Source organism: Anabrus simplex, chromosome 6 (assembly GCF_040414725.1).
Source record: "Anabrus simplex isolate iqAnaSimp1 chromosome 6, ASM4041472v1, whole genome shotgun sequence".
NCBI lineage: Eukaryota > Metazoa > Arthropoda > Insecta > Orthoptera > Tettigoniidae > Anabrus > Anabrus simplex.
Genome location: NC_090270.1, coordinates 160,470,296 through 160,487,297, shown reverse-complemented (window position 1 = coordinate 160,487,297; position 17,002 = coordinate 160,470,296). Strand labels below are relative to the sequence as shown.

The following is a 17,002-nucleotide window of genomic DNA, read 5'->3' as shown; positions in this document are numbered from 1 at the left end:
ATTCCTTTAGTCGCTACTCCACGGTCCCTCAGTGGGGGAGTCCCTAAGGGGTTCACCTTTCACGATAGGTTAGGTATTCTCTGGATGTATTTTTATCTCGCAGTCACAACGAGCTCAGCTGAAATGTATTATGCTACAAAAGGTCTATATATGGAATACCTCAAGGGATGTTAAAAAATCTGTGTTATATATTCTGCACATGTTTTCTAAAATATAATCGTGCAAATATGAGAAAGAAAAGCATAGTTCGATGCTTTTATGACTCTCTTGGGCAAAGGTATGATTTAATGTCAGCGGCCGAAGAAATGTGAAAGGTACAAGATGGATGAGTGGCTAGTATCGGAACTGCGTCAAATCGGTTCCGACGATCCAGTGCTGGAGGTACTAGACTTGAAAAGAAGACTCAGTCACGACCTTCATTTATAGAAAATGCGGTTATATGCACATTTAAAAAAGGCCGAGAATTATCGAGTTCGGTTGGTGTTTCCAAAGCTATAGCTGCTAAGTACCAGGACTTAATACTTCATAGCGTTCGAAGGTCGAAGAGCTGAATCCATATGAACTACTGTAACTCAGGTATCTTGAAACAACTTCTTAAAAATCCTGTGGGTCACCACTTTTGGGAATACTTAATGAGATGCGACGGAAAATGACTCCTTTTGTGTGATCATGATAGGGGAATGCAATGGGAGAGAAACTCAATCGGCGGTTCATCAAAGCCGTTGTGGTTGAATTTTAGAATGTTGATCAAATTGATTGTTATCCAGTGGCTGTGAAGTTGATGCTTAGTCAAACTGTGGGCAACTAGATCGTACGTACGAAATATGGAGATGATAGTACGCAGCTTTAATCAATTGAATGAGCGCTCTAACGGAGCAAGTTCATGATTCAGAACATCGACAAACATTAAAGGAAAATATCAGTGCTTTTTTTTCTTTCTGAAAGTAAAAGGTTTTACTAATTACTCATAGCAACTTCCACACATTCAAGATATACTGCGGTATACCCTCGTCGTCTCCAGACTTCTCCTGTCCGACTCGTTGGCTGAACGGTCAGCGTACTGGCCTTCGATTCAGAGGGTCCTGGGTTCGATTCCCGGCCGGGTCGGGGATTTTAACCTTCATTGGTTAATTGGCTGGGTGTTTGTGCTGTCCCCAACATTCCTGTAACTCACACACCACACACAACACTATCCTCCACCACAATAACACGCAGTTACCTACACATGGCAGATGCCGCCCACCCTCATCGGAGGGTCTGCCTTGCAAGGGCTGCACCCGGCTAGAAATAGCCACACGAAATTAAATTATTATCCAGACTTCTCCTGGCATTTGTTATCAACTGCAGAATGACGACCTCAGAGCTGCCACAGTCCTGTCATTTGCTAGGATTGAAATGAGTGAGAAGTGATCCTACTGCCCTGAGGAACATCAGTGCAGGAGTTGTCCGTATAAACAGAGATTTTAGTAAATTGCGTAAAGTAACTACTGTATTTATTTTACTCATTTTGATCAGTGATTGCACTGATTTAACTTATATTCATTCAAAACTCACGTGAACATCTGTTGCAGAACGGATTTAAAACTTATAAACTGATATTGGAAGCAATCGGAAGTGAACGCAGATTCATGTTTGTGGCTGCATACCAACCTATGGAGCCTAAGATATAAGACATTAGGGAATTAACTTTTGAGTAATAAAAACTGATAATTCATTTCGTGAATATAGTGCCACATTCTGGAATACTGAATACTCATTTTGCTGTCGATAAATAACATTTAAAAACTTATGATAAAGGTACCAGTATTACGTACCATTGCTTACCGCCAGAGAAAAGTAGCGGAAGAGAATATCCAGGAAGTGGATGGTGTAGATCCGGTCTAGACAGCCAAGAATAATGGCCGGGAGGATCCGTCGTGCTGACCACACTGTTATAGTACATATATCACACCCCCGAATTATATGTAGAAGTTAGAGATATTATTGTCAGTATTCGATTTATTATTATTATCAGTATTTCATTTGTATATTTTGCCATTTATATTGGTAAGCTGGAAGATATCCACATATGTAGGTATGAGTAATTTGTTTTGCACGAGTGGGAAAACATTGCTGTAATAACTCTGGTAATTTGGTTGAGTCATATGGCTACCCCAGTGTTTGTTGTGATGTACTTGTGTCGGGAAATTCATGAGTCATGTATATATCCCAGCGTGATGAGATGAGCTTGTTGTTGTATTAGGGAAGTTCGTTGACTCATCCGAGGCAAACCCCAGAGTTTGTTTATCTCTTGGGAGCAAGGTCGTGACTAGAGATCACTCATGATTGGTGGGCAAGGACCAATCCAGACGTATCATCTGAGAGGAGGGGGATGTTGATGTCTATAAAGGTTGATCATACGGCGGCAACCAGGATGATTGTAAGGGTGATTGTAGAGGAACGAGAAGGAAGATAACTACAACCAGTGACACTGTATAAGAGAACTACAACTGACGCACTGTACAGGAAGGAAGTAGTGCTGATACTCGGTACTGGAGTGACACGGCTGCAATGGACTGGACTTCAAACGTTCGTGGAGCGTAGTCTTGTTATGTTCTTGGAAAGTGGCTGATTGTGGAGAGTGCTTGCGCATTAAGTATTGTAGCACTTGTGGCGGCCTAGCATTATATGTTGGTGAAAGCTATCTCAGACTTTCCATAATTTATGTTGAGGATCGACAGACGTGTGTATATATCTTTACAACAAGTGTTAAAATATGTGAACACAGTAGTACAAGGTACAGTATCTGTGTGATGTGATAACTGCCGATTATGAGAATCGGTAAGTCGAATTGATATAGAGACAGTGAAGGGTATTTATCTTCATACATGTACATTGTTCATCGGACTATCTACAAATGGTAGCTTAGTTCTCGCTTTCGTTTTCCCACGATTTTCATTATTGTTGTTGTTGTAAATATGGGTTCTTCCAGCAATATTTTTATGTGTGTATTATATGTATAATTTTGTGTGTTGATGAGGTGCTCATGCATGGAATTTGTTAAGAATATAGTTAGCTATTTTAGAATCAGTGTTATTGATGAACCTAGGTGCAGTTCCTACCTAATTAGTCGTTTTCAGGAGGTTAGGTAAGGCCTGCAGCAGATGTACCAGTACGCAGCATTATGTACACGCGCTGGAATATAAAGTTTATCATGCTCTTATCTAAATTCGAGGGATCCATTCTGGTGAACTCTGGCGCCCATACTACGGACAGTTCGGTTAATTATGCTTATTAATTTTATTAAGTTTTTGAGTAATTTTATTTATATATTTTTATTTATGATTTTATTTATCAGTATTTATCAAATAGTTACAACACGGCACCTCTTAATCTTCAGGCCTTCGGGCTGAGCAACGGTCGCTTGGTAGGCCATGGCCCTTCTGGGCTGTTCTGCCATGGTTTTCTTTGTATAGTGTAGAACTACAACCTTACCCAATAAACAGTGGAGATGTTGGACCTTCTAACTACAGTCTACGACATAATCTCTTCAAGGAAAACAGTTTTATAGCCTTGAGGGTGTCAGTAACGCATATACAGAGTTTTCACCTTTAAACCCAAGGATTGATTTCGTCAACAGATTCGGTTGATGCTAGGGAGTTAGGTGAAAGTTATAAGAAATGATGACCTTTGTTCTTAATAATCGTTTCTGCTTCGGTGATATATAGGAAATAATGTTAAGCCAACCTAGTATACACATTTAAGAGCTTCGGAGAAATCAGATAGATAAGAAAGGTCACTGATATATGAAACGATGGAAGGAAATATGTGATCTTTTCTGTACATGAACTTCCGTGACGCTGTTAGGTTACGTCATTATGTGGATATTATTATTATTAAAATCTGTGGACGAGTCAAGAATCGAACTAAGGGCATTATGGTAAGAGAGAGGCACATTACACCTACATAACGAGACTGCTAAATGGCACGAATAATAGTTACACAGATTATATATTTCTAATATTAAATTTTAGAACATTCACTTGGTAATTAAACCTCTCTTCCTGGTTCACGTAAAGCTGCGTTACATTTTATATAACTCTTACTAAGGTGAAATATCAGGAGACTTTACATATCGTGTTTGATGAGAAGCTAATAGTGTATCAGTTACGCTACCTTGTGAAATCAGTTAACAATAGTACTAATGACAGTATGTTATGATACCATATGAACAGTGCTTACAGGAAAGGTTTTGTGATTTGGAGATAGTTCGATATCAAGTTAGATCTATTTCCGCAGTTCTAAGACGTACTCGTTTGGATTCATGTGTTAATTTGAAGATACTTTATGAATTATAGCTTAAAATTCCACAGAAGTATGTGACACATGGCCTCATTAGGAAGTAAAGTCTTCAATTCGAAATCTGGGGAAGATAAGATATTTCCAACTTCTGATGTAGGTAGCATTATATTCAAAATGTTCAATACTTTGTCTGTTTTAGTTACGCCAGTCATGTAAGGGTAGCACGCCTACTTCTTTCACGGATACCCCGGGTTCGATTCCCGTCCAGTTCAAGGATTTTAATTCTGTACCGAGGGTCACATTCCAATATCAAGAGATTACCTGACTGGGCAACAGTAGTCTCAACAGGCCAGATCTCTCAATGAACAATATACATGATACATATTTTAGATATTTCGCATTCATATCGTGATCGCTAAGTATTTATGGCGCTTCTTACAAATCTGCCCAGCCGAGCTGAGTGGCTCGGATGGTTGAGGCGCTGGTCTTCTGACCACAACTTGGCAGGTTCGATCCTGGCTCATTCCGGTGGTATTTGAAGGTGCTGAAATACGTCAGCCTCGTGTCGGTAGATTTATAGCACTTAAAAGAACTCCTGAGGGACACAATTCCGGCATCTCGGCATCTCCGAAAACTGTCAGAAGTACTGTAGTTCGTGGGACGTAAAAGCAACAACATAATTATTACAAATCTTCCCGCGGTACAGAAAGCTCACTCCCTTCAATCTGAACCGCTCAGCTTGGGAAGTAAAGTCAGTCTCTCGGAAATATAAAGGGGAAAACAACTTGAGCCCTCCTCGAAAACATGTAGTTAGTTTTGGGCCCAATTTACTATCTGCTTACAGAATAAGTTTTATGAAAATACATTGGCGTTCACAGTAGATGCTAACACTAGGAAGAAAACACGAATAAAACATAAACCACGTTCTCCATCTTCTCCTTAGCGTGTTCTCCACACACCACGGTCCACCATTCGGCGCATGGCTCGCCACTTGATACATTTAGTCGTATCGCTGGAAGACACTCCCACTTCTTTCAGTCCTCTCGTACTGTGTATGTACATATCCACCTCTTGGTCGTGATGCATGAGGGCCTTTGTTGAACACAGTCTTTGCGGTGGAATTAACTGCATCATCCGGGCTAGGAAGCGAAGAATAACGGCCGAGAGGATTCATCGTGCTGACCACACGACCTCTCATAATCTGCAGGCCTTAAGGATGAGCAGCCGTCGCTTGGTAGGCCATAGTTCTTCGGGGCTGTTGTGCCATGCGGTTTGGTTTGGTTTTGAAGTACATAATATTACCAGCGTTGGTAGGTTTCACTAATTTTGTCCTAATGGGAGCCACAACAATTCTTGCCAGGGACTTTCCATTTACTACCCAGTTAAGTCTAGTACATCCAGTGGCCAGGGTAACATTCTCATTTCTTCCATATTAACCTTATTTTTTTGCTTTTTGTAATGAATCAAAGTCCTGTCGCATAAAGCATTATAGGTTTCACTACCGTCTTATAGATCAGTGCTTTCAGGTTTACAGACATTTGACTTTCATTGATCACTTCCGTAACCTGCCTCCTGTCATCCAAGAGGCACTTGCTTTGAGGTGGGAGACCACAAAAGGATCACAATCGTATACCAGAGTGCCCTGAGGTAACGGAAATCAAACACTGTACTATATTAAGTTTGCGTAAAAACCAACAGTGGTAGAAAAGTTTACCTTCTGATTGGATAAAAACAGTAATTGCACCTCTCTATTAGGAAGGGAACAGGAAGGATTGCAACAACTGTCGAGGTATTTCATTGATCAATAAGCTATATCAGGCAAGGTGTTCACTGGCATTTCGGAAATGGGCGCGTGATCAATGGTTGAAAGTAAGTTGTATGAAAACCAGCATGTTTTAAGACTACAGAGGGGTTGTCAGGACCAGATTTTCAGTATGCGCCAATTAATTAAAAATATCTACGAAAGGAATAGACAGTTGTAGAGAAGGCATATGACAGAGTACCGAGGGAAAAGATGTTAGCTGTTCTGAAGGATTATCGGATTAGAGTTAAGTAATTACAGACAATCAAAGCCATTTATGTTTGACATTTGGGCCACGGTGAGAATTGATAGTAGAACGAGTTCTTGGTTCAGGGTAGTTACAGGGGTTAGACAAGGCTATCATTTTTCACCTTTGTTGTTTGTAGTATACATGGACCATTTGCTGAAAGGTATAGAATGACAGGGAGGGGTTCAATTAGGACGAAATGTAGTAAAGAGTGTAGCCTATGTCGATGACTTTGTCTTAACGACAGACTCTGCTGAAAGCCTGCAATCTGATATCTTGGAACTTGAAAATATGTGCAGTGTGTATGTTACAAACATCAGTATTTCCAAGACTAAAGCGATGTCGGTAGAGAAGTTTGAAGTCAGATCAGGAATACAAAACTGGAACAGGTAGATCATTTCAAGTAGTTAGTGTATGCAATCTCCCTGGATGGTAGTGAGATTGAATCAAGGTCCAGAAAAACTAATGCAGTGAGCTCGCAGTTGCGATCAACGGTATTCTGTAAGAATGAAGTTAGCTCCCGAACGAAGCTATTTTCATACAGGTCTTTTCCAGACCAACTTTGCTGTACGGGAGCGAAAACTGGATGGACTCAGCATATCTTATTTATACGTTAGGAGAAGTAACAGACTTTAAAGTACCGAGAATGATTGCTGATCCAAACAAGTGGGAACAATGGCAGGAAAGTACTCGGAATGAGGAGATAAAGACTTGGGTTGTGAATAAATTCCATGGATAAATATTTACGCATAAACTAATTTCGATGGTGGGGTCATGTGAGGCAAATGGAGGAGGGTAGATTTCATATCAAAGACTTGGCGTAGTAGGAGAAAGAGACCAAGACGGTGATGGTTAGACTCAGATTTTAATGATTTAAAGATAAGAGGTACAGAAATAAACGAGACTATAGAGCTAGTTACGTATAGAGGGTTATGAAGGCGTTTCGTTAATTCACAAAGGCTTACAGACTGAACGCTGAAAGGCATAAGAGTCTGTAATGAATATGTATGTATGTATGTATGTATGTATGTATCTTGCATCTCGGGCACTTCTCTACTTAACAGAACTTAGAATGCCCAGTCTCGCTAATTTTAATTAAAATTGCTCATTTTATGTCCTGTACCACGGCAGTGTGCCCAGCAAGAGCTCTGAATTTTTTTTTTTTTGCTAGGGGCTTTACGTCGCACCGACACAGATAGGTCTTATGGCGACGATGGGATAGGAAAGGCCTAGGAGTTGGAAGGAAGCGGCCGTGGCGTTAATTAAGGTACAGCCCCAGCATTTGCCTGGTGTGAAAATGGGAAACCACGGAAAACCATCTTCAGGGCTGCCGATAGTGGGATTCGAACCTACTATCTCCCGGATGCAAGCTTACAGCCGCGTGCCTCTACGCGCACGGCCAACTCGCCCGGTCTGAAATATTTAGATCAGTTTTGAACATATATTATAACTTCATTAGACCAGAACTAAGGACCTTCATGGTTTGCTTAAATTCGATGGTTTCCGTACACATAGACCATTATGTAAATATCCGACTGCGTCGCTGAGTGGTCAGCTACTTGGTCTTCGGTACTCGTGACACCAGGTTCGATTCGCTACTGCGTCGAGAGATTTCAGTCTTAAAACTTGGGGACTGGATATTTGTGCTGTCCCCAACATTCCTATAACTCTCACACCACACACAACGCTATCCTCCACCTATACCACCCACTCTCGTCCGAAGGTCTGCCTTACAAGAGCTTCACCAGCCTAGCAATCAGTCATAATAATAATAATAATAATAATAATAATAATAATAATAATAATAATAATAATAATAATAATAATAATAATAACTGATGTGATGCGAAAAAAGGAGGATTACTTTTTATGGACACATGGCCCGAATTAATTCAACACGGTTAACCAACCGCATTTTCACTTTCCTCCAAGAGAAAAAGGCAAAGGGGGCATAGTTCAATGAGGTACAGAAAGATCTGCAGGAGATTGGGATCTCATTTGAAGATATCCAGGAGCGTGTCCCACTTATGAAAACACTCTAAGAACATCAGAGTTTCCTACCAAAGCCGAAGATGAAAACTGGAAAGACATGGACGGAAGAGCGAAAGGAGCAACACCGTATACGAATGAAGGAATACTGGACCAATATTAAAGCTCAAGGGAAACACTTGAAATGACGTGGTCCTTAGCTCGCCGCAACGAAATAATAATAATAATAATAATAATAATAATAATAATAATAATAATAATAATAATACACATTTTCTAGTTCAGGTTGTAATTAAGTGTTTGCTACGATTTCGGTTCAGTGTTTAGTTGTAAAGAACTGATAACATTTCTAATAATATCTACTTGGTAGATGTACGTAAATATTTAATTGAAATTGTTAAACGCGAGAAACAACGATAAAAGTAATGTATTACGAACACTCATGCAATGAGGCACTGAATTACGAACCAAGTACCGAACGAGCGGCTGCGCGATTTGGGTCATGTAGCTGTAAACTTCCATTCGGGGGACAATGCACCCGAACCCCACTGTCGGCAGACCTGAAGATCATTTTCCGTGGTTTCCCATTTTTATACCAGGCAAATGTTAGGGTTATATCTTAATTAAGATGACGGTCGCTTCCTTTCTTTCACCTAGCCCTTTCCTATCCCATCGTCACCACAAGACCTGTCTGTGACGGTGCGACGTAAAGCACCTTGTACAAACCACTCCAGGGGGTCATATTTATTATTATAAACATAAGGAATGACCCTATTTACTAATTAGTGTAAACCACGGCCTTCGTTGTCTAATTAGTTTGGAAAATATAGACCTTTCATTAGGAGGATCTATAAGCCTAATCGTACGACCTCAGATTCCGTGACCGAGCTCGATAGCTGCAGTCGCTTAAGTGCGGTCAGTATCCAGTATTCGGGAGATAGTAGGTTCGAACCCCACTGTCGGCAGCCCTGAAAATGGTTTTCCGTGGTTTCCCCATTTTCACACCAGGCAAATGCTGGGGCTGTACCTTAATTAAGGCCACGGCCGCTTCCTTCCCACTCCTAGCACTTTCCTGTCCCATCGTCGCCGTAAGACCTATCTGTGTCGGTGCGACGTAACGCAACTAGCAAAAAAAAAAAAAAAAAAAAAAATCAGCTTCCGTGTGCAGGCATTTTTGATTTAACGCCATCTAATCTATTTTCGCTTAAATTTCGACTTCCGCTTTACTCTACCAGACGGTGATGTAATCCGGACGTTTTTTGAGCTGTTTTGATGTTTTGCTTCTTTTCGACTAAACCACAAGTGTATCACCAGAGATCTTCTGCGTACTGGCAGGGAGAGACGAACGGACTCTTTATCCGTCCTTCAAAAGCGCCATCTTACCACTTTCATGTCTGTTACTTCTAACTTATGAATATATGAAATTTTTTGTTTCCAAACCTCCACAGCCATTCTACTCTTTATCCGCCTAAGGGTACACACACTTCCTGCACAGGGAGATAGCATGATCAATTTCATGTGTTTGGTTTCCATTTTACGTTCATTTTATTCGGGATATTGCCTAAATAACACAGTACGGGCTGAATTCATTTTTTTGTAACCAAAAGGAGAAAAAGCGTGAAGTGTAAGCATAATAAAGAATTGTGAAAGAAATGAAATGAATAATTTCACCTAATCCTAAAACCAAATGCTCCATCATCCAAAAGGTCTAAATTGAAAAAAAAAGATCCAGAGCCTGTTTCCAGTCATTCGACCGGGTCAGGAATGGAATGGATGAAGCCCCATCTAGCGGCGAGGATGGGAATTGTGCCGGCTGCCCAAGCCTGTCGCACTCCTCTGGGGAAACGATTAATGAATGACAGATGAAATGAAATGATATTGGAGAGTGTTGCTGGAATGAAAGATGACAGGGAAAACTGGAGTACCCGAAGAAAAAACTGTCCCACCTCCGCTTTGTCCAGCACAAATCTCACATGGAGTGACTGGGATTTGAATCACGGAACCCAGCGGTGAGAGGCCGGCACGCTGCCACCTGAGTCACGGAGGCTCGATCTAAATTGTAAATCACATGGAATATGGTAAACTTTACTAATTAAAGGAAAATTCGCTTTCTCTTCAGAGAATACAGTTCTCACGGTAATGGATTTGACTTACCATAGATTGGGGTTCTTGGCGAAGTTCTCCGCCAAGAGAGCTGCTCGCAGCCGTACTTGTAAATTAGGATCCAGCAAATTCGCAACGTAATCTGCAAGAGAAACAAAGAACTTTTGTAGATCAACTTGTTAAACTTTGCATTCATTAAAGTAAGGATGTGCCTTTTATATATATTTCAGTTCCAAGGACAGCTCAAGAGCAATGGAGATAATGATAATAATAATAATAATAATAATAATAATAATAATAATAATAACAATAATACACTGATGTGCTAACAGTCAAGATATAGGGGTCTAGTACAGTGCAGGTCCTCTTATAGTTCGACCAAGTGCAGCACCTCGCCGTGGCATCGATTCTATAAGAGGTTTTTTTTTTTTTTTTTTTTTTTTTTTTTTTTTTTTTTTTTTTTTTTTTTGCTAGTTGCTTTACGTCGCACCGACACAGATAGGTCTTATGGCGACGATGGGACAGGGAAGGGCTAGGAGTGGGAAGGAAGCGGCCGTGGCCTTAATTAAGGTACAGCCCCACCATTTGCCTGGTGTGAAAATGGTAAACCACGGAAAACCATTTTCAGGGCTGCCGACAGTGGGGTTCGAACCTACTATCTCCCGAATACTGGATACCGGTACTGGCCGCACTTAAGCGACTGCAGCTATCGAGCTCGGTTCCATAAGAGGAAGAAACACCTGTGGGGAGATTCTGACCGATGCTATTTGGATAGCTATCCACAGCTTCCTGCTATTTGTAGGTGCAGGATCTTGGATGTGGATGGAACTCACCACCACGTTCCATAAATGCTCGATAGGGTTCATATCGGGTGAACGAGGTGGCTACAACATTCGTTGAAACTCTCTAGAACGCTCTTCGGGCCAGTTCTGGACAAATGATATTTTTTTACGTCGCACCGACACAGATAGGTCTTATGGCCACAATGAGATAGGAAAGGGCTAGGAGTGGGAAGGAAGCGACCGTGGCCTTAATTTTCAGCATTAGCATTTGCCTGGTGTGAAAGTGGGAAAACACGGAAAACCATCTTCAGGGCTGCCGACAGTTGGGTTCGAACCCACTATCTCCTGAATGCAAGCTGATAGCTACGTGACCCAAACACACGACCACTTGCTCGGTACAAGAAGAAGAAGAAGAAGAAGAGGAAGAAGAAGAAGAAGAATAAGCTCCTCTCACTAAGAGGTCGCACGATTGAAGTTAATTACTATCAACGCTCTTAGTAGTGAAAACAAGATTCTCTCAGAAGGTTTATCTGTTTACGTACAGTTCTACCTTTAATGATAGCTTAACGCATTCACCAGTTTATTTTTACATGCCTAAGTGAACCATATTTCATGCTGTGAATTTTTCCGTCTTCAAATATCTCACCAAAGACGATAATAATGATATCGGGTTTACGTCTCACTAACGACTTTAAGAGTTTTCTGAGATACCGAAGTGCCGGAATTTTGTGACATGGGTATAAATTTAGACCTATTAGAACTGGAGAGTAAGTATCGCCTTTCATGGGACTGAAGGACCATATAAATTTCATTCTACGACGTTCCCCAGTTTATCTATTCAGCCTTAAAAGTAAAACAAGGAAATGGAATTCAAACACTTAAGAGATACTTATTGCATTTTTAAATTTTGGGCTCCAGAATAATCATACATCAAGGGCTACAATACCATTCTCCTGTGCCTCTGCTCTTAAAGCTGGATTACGTCACTCGAGTATTTCTTTACATGGTAAATAATTTGGAGACCAGTGCTGTGATGCCTGTTTATATTAGGTATTTCGGAAAATCAAGGCAGTGCAAGAGGGTAAAAATGAAAAACAAATATTGCACAGGCCTTTTGCCAGTTATCTTTCTGGAAATGTAAACATTCCTCCCTATGGAAGTTGATTGGCAGAGAAGGAAATAAGTTAAACAATTGGACTTTGAGACAGCGTTGACCTAACCAAATGTGCCTCCATGCAATACATTCTACGAATTTGGAAACCAGAGGACGTCAGATGACAAGATGCCCAATAAGAAAACTTGGATGTTTATTTGACAGTAGTCCTAAGTAGGGTAAGAATAATTGAAACGTGTCTTTTCATTTCGAAAATCCCCCTTCTTTTGACTACAGGCACCTTGGTGAGAAGCTACCGATGAAGTCACCCGGCTACTAACGCCCGCCAATATCTGGCCTTTATGGTACTTACTGAGGGAGTCCGAAAATACAGGATGCTTCACATTATCTTAGTAGAGCTCAGCATGCTCCTTGTCCGTTAGTTCTAGGCCAGGCTCAAACAACTAATAGTGTTGTTGACGTGTCTCAGGCGCTCGATACCGAAGTCTTGGAGTAACAAAAAGGAGGAAATTTTGGATAGTGCATTTGTAGATATCAAGAACCTGTTTTATTTTCACACGGCGTTTTTATATTTTAATGAAATGCACATGCTTTCAAACTACTCTAATGTGTAATGAAAACATGCGAGAAAATGCATACCGTAACTTAGTATTGCATTATTCTATTAAAAGTAACATGTCTAGGTATTGCGAAGTAAATCTCAATTTTTAACAAATTTTATAATCGTTATGTTTCATGGTGTGCGTTACTGTAGTCACGTCCTAGTTCGTGAACCATGGGCAACGGTTGAGTGGCCTAGTAAGTGGTCCTGAGAGTCGGGATACCAGTTTGCTATGGAATGGGAGTGGGCATCTCGGACATATTCTGAGTCATGGCCCTCCTTGTGCTCGGGCGGATAGGACTATACAATCCACCGGTGGTCCCTAACCCGTTAGAGGAGATATCCTCATTTGGACTATGTGTAAGTAGGGTAGCATCCTTCTTCATGAATTTACCGAGCTCAGAACATTTTAAGCAAGCCTCGGACCTGTGGGAGTAACGGAGTCCCACTCCCATTTGACAGACGAGGGATTCCTTGGAAACAATTTATTTATTTATTTATTTATTTATTTATTTATTTATTTATTTATTTGTTTATTTATTTATTTATTTATTTATTTATTTATTTATTTATTCAGGATCAGCAACAGCATAACGCCGCATTACAAAGATCCGAGCTATGTACAATAGATATGAATCTAAAATGAAAGATATATAAATATTTACAAAGAACACAAATATACACAATCAAAACTGTACAATCATATATAATACATATTTACATAAACAATGATATTAACAAAGAAAAATACATTTACAGTAAATACAAGAGCAGAACTGGAATGAACAAGAAGGAAAATTAAATTATATTAGAAATATCATGACAGAAGGAAGGAAACGTTACGAAGATGTCTAGGTTCTTGTTGATAGATAATGTATTAAACATTGCTGGAATACGTATAGAAAGGGACCTTTGGGTGAGAGAAAGCCGGGAGTAAGGAATATAACGAAATGGAATTCGATAGGGAGCTATCAGTATTAATAGGGCTTATGAAAGAAAGAAAGTAGAACTGGCTGAGTCAGCAAAGAGGATGCATCTGAATGTGCTAGGAGTAAGTGATATTCGGGTAAGGGGAGATAACGAGGAAGAGATAGGAGATTATAAAGTGTACTTGATGCTTTAGTGCCATTTCGTCCAGCAACAAATTTCCTTGAAAAACGTGCCATTTCGTCCAGCTCGGTCTTACAAATTATTACACAAGTTAATGAGTGCCATCTCGTCCAGACGAAATACTGACAAGGGTTGAGGCAGTGCAGGTTAACGCTTACGTGCACCACAACAGGTTGTGGGATATCCACAACTGGCTGTAGGATTTCCCACTCACCCCTGCCGCGAAATTCCATTCCTCCCCTCCCCACCTTTGTTTATGAACAGAGATTTCATTCGTTCGAAATATCTCTATGAATTAACATCTTTTTTAATTATGGAGTTTTCAACCACCACAAGGGGCCAACCTAGTTTATTACTTAACGGGTATCGGTATACGGTTAAGAATGAGAAGAAGTGCGGTGAAGTTGTGTCAACCGATTTTGTAGTGGAAAAGTGTTTATTATAAACCGTGAAATTGTTAAAGAAGATATCCATAATAGTGTCTTCCTGATGTGGCTGCACAAGAAGTCCAGAAGTCTATGGCACAGGGAAAGAAGAAAGCCCGTAAAGAAACTGATAAATTCATTTCAAAGGTAGGTTTATATTTTTATTAGTGACAATATTGACGCCCCAGACTCTAGGATGCCGCCCCACTGGCTTTTAAAAAGGGATATATTGATTTAAATTCAGTTTGAACTCCTTGCAAATCCTGAGGCTGAAGGCCGAAGGAAGTAAACTAGCCACGCAAGTTTACATTCTGCGATCGACGTCTTCCTCGACAGACAGACAGACAGACAGACAGACAGACAGACAGACAGACAGACAGACAGACAGACAGACAGACAGACAGACATTGAGATAAAGTTCAATTCAATACATGAAATTATGCCAAAAATTTCACTATTCCGAGTAATGTACAGACATAACTCTTATTTTATTTATATAGATAGTCTAGTTAGTTTCTTTTGGTTTCAGATCTTTGACGACAAATTCAAACCTCTTCTACAATCCGTATTTATTTGAACTAGTTACCAGAATTCCTCAATTATACAACTGCAAGTCTACTCTGCATAGACAGCGAAGGGATGCTCAACGAATTCAGGCTGAACCCAATCATCGAGATGAAGTTGAGCTGAATTCAGAAAGTTTGAAGATGGCAGATGAAAATAATTTCTTACTAGCTGAAGACTGTGATGGTGAGCGGATAGGTATATTTGCCAGTTCCCCAGGAAAAACTGCATTAAAATAAAATAAGAATTTCTTCATGGATGGCACCTTTAAGAGTGTTAGCAAACAATTTTCTCAGTTGTACACCATCCATGTAGATTTAGGAAGCACTGTGGAAGAAACAGACGTAACCCCCATAGTTTTTGCATTACTTCCTGACAAGAGAAAGTCAACTTACATTCGCCTGTTTAACACCATTCTTCGGGTGATTCCAGACTGGTCCCCTGAGACAGTAGACGCAGATTTCGAAGCTGGAGTGATCGAGGCAATCAACATTGTATTTCCTGCTGCAGAATTTCACGGGTGCTGTTTTCATTTTTCTCAAAGTCTATGGAGGAATGTACAAAACCTTGGGCTTGCCAAAGATTACAACACACGCCAGGAAATACGAGACTCCGTGAGAATGTGCGCTGTTCTGGCCTTTTTAAAGACAATAGATGTGGAGGAAGGCTGGGTACACATCAACAGTTTTGCTGTAGCACATGAGAAACTCAATGAGTTTTTTGACTATTTCATTGACCCTCGTTTCCCAATTGATGCATGGAATTGTACCGGCAGGCGACATCATACCAACAACGCTGTGGAAGGATGGAACCATCGCTTGAATGCAATCGTAGGCAAACCACGCCCTCGAATGAAACACCTAATTATGGCACTAAAGAAAAAAGCAGAATATTCCGGCACGAAAACCATCAGGATTGACCTAAATTTAGAAGGTCTAAAGAGCAGAAACAAGTACATTGTAATGGACAACAGAATAGAAAGAGTCATTAAAAAATTGGAGAAGTCACGAGACATTGAAAAGTTTTTGAGGGACGTCTCCTAAATAATTAAAATGAATTAGAGGAACCAAAAAGTTACTGATTTGCATCATCGGACAACGCATTAGCTGTTGCATACATTGTACACATTGTAAATAGGCACAAATCTTGATGAGGCTGAAAGGCCGCTTTTTGTATTGCCAGATTTGGTTTGTGTCTTTATTCAAACCATTGTAGTAATGTAAAAATTGGCTGAACGTGACTTCATAGCAGTCTCGAGGAACGCAGTTAATAGTGAGTATATTATATTTAATTCCGTTAGGAATTTTTTGTCCAGTGAACTACAATTTTATTATAAGTCCGATTTTGATGATTAGGTGTCAAATTAAAGGGAACTTTCCCTAGATGTTTCGAAAGGACATGATTTCCCCAAATTCCCTTAGGCTCCCTAAAGCCCTTCAAAGTCCCCATCTAATTTTAATGAATAAACAAATATTCCTGCTTGATATAGGATAATATATTTATTTAAACAGATGTTTTAGTAATGCAACTTTGGATATATTTGAATTATCGCCTGATTTGTGAAAATATTTGTTTTTATTCTCACTATGTTGTTTACATTATAAGCAGTTCATTGTAAAATATAGTTGACTGGTGGAAAACGAGCGGAGCGAGTAACGTCCATTTTTACAAACATCAAAAATTTACTTATTTCTAACAAGGAAAGCAATGAAATGAAACAGTTATTGTAGACCTGTCAAACTGCCAATCACAGGTGTTCGGACGAAATAGCACTAGTGGGCCGGTAGAGAGTTAACCACCTGCCTCTGTTCGTGGAATTTGGACGAAATGGCACCTGGACGAAATAGCACGACACGTAGAAGAAAGGTAGAGTGTGGGGTAGGGCTGTTTATCAGGAATACCATTGCACGCAACATAGTTTCTGTTAGGCACGTAAATGAGCGAATGATGTTGGTAGATTTGGCAGTTGGAGGAATCAGGACGAG

General features: G+C 40.2%; 1 protein-coding gene across 1 annotated transcript in view; it reads right to left on the bottom strand.

Annotated features, from left to right (window-relative positions):
* The window catches only part of LOC136875911 (uncharacterized), a 469,584-nt gene that overhangs the window by 266,236 nt on the left and 186,346 nt on the right, over window positions 1-17,002 (bottom strand). The window contains exon 3 of the mRNA XM_068228250.1: window positions 10,473-10,563. Coding sequence (XP_068084351.1) covers window positions 10,473-10,563 — 91 coding nt within the window. The remainder of the gene's footprint in view (window positions 1-10,472; window positions 10,564-17,002) is intronic.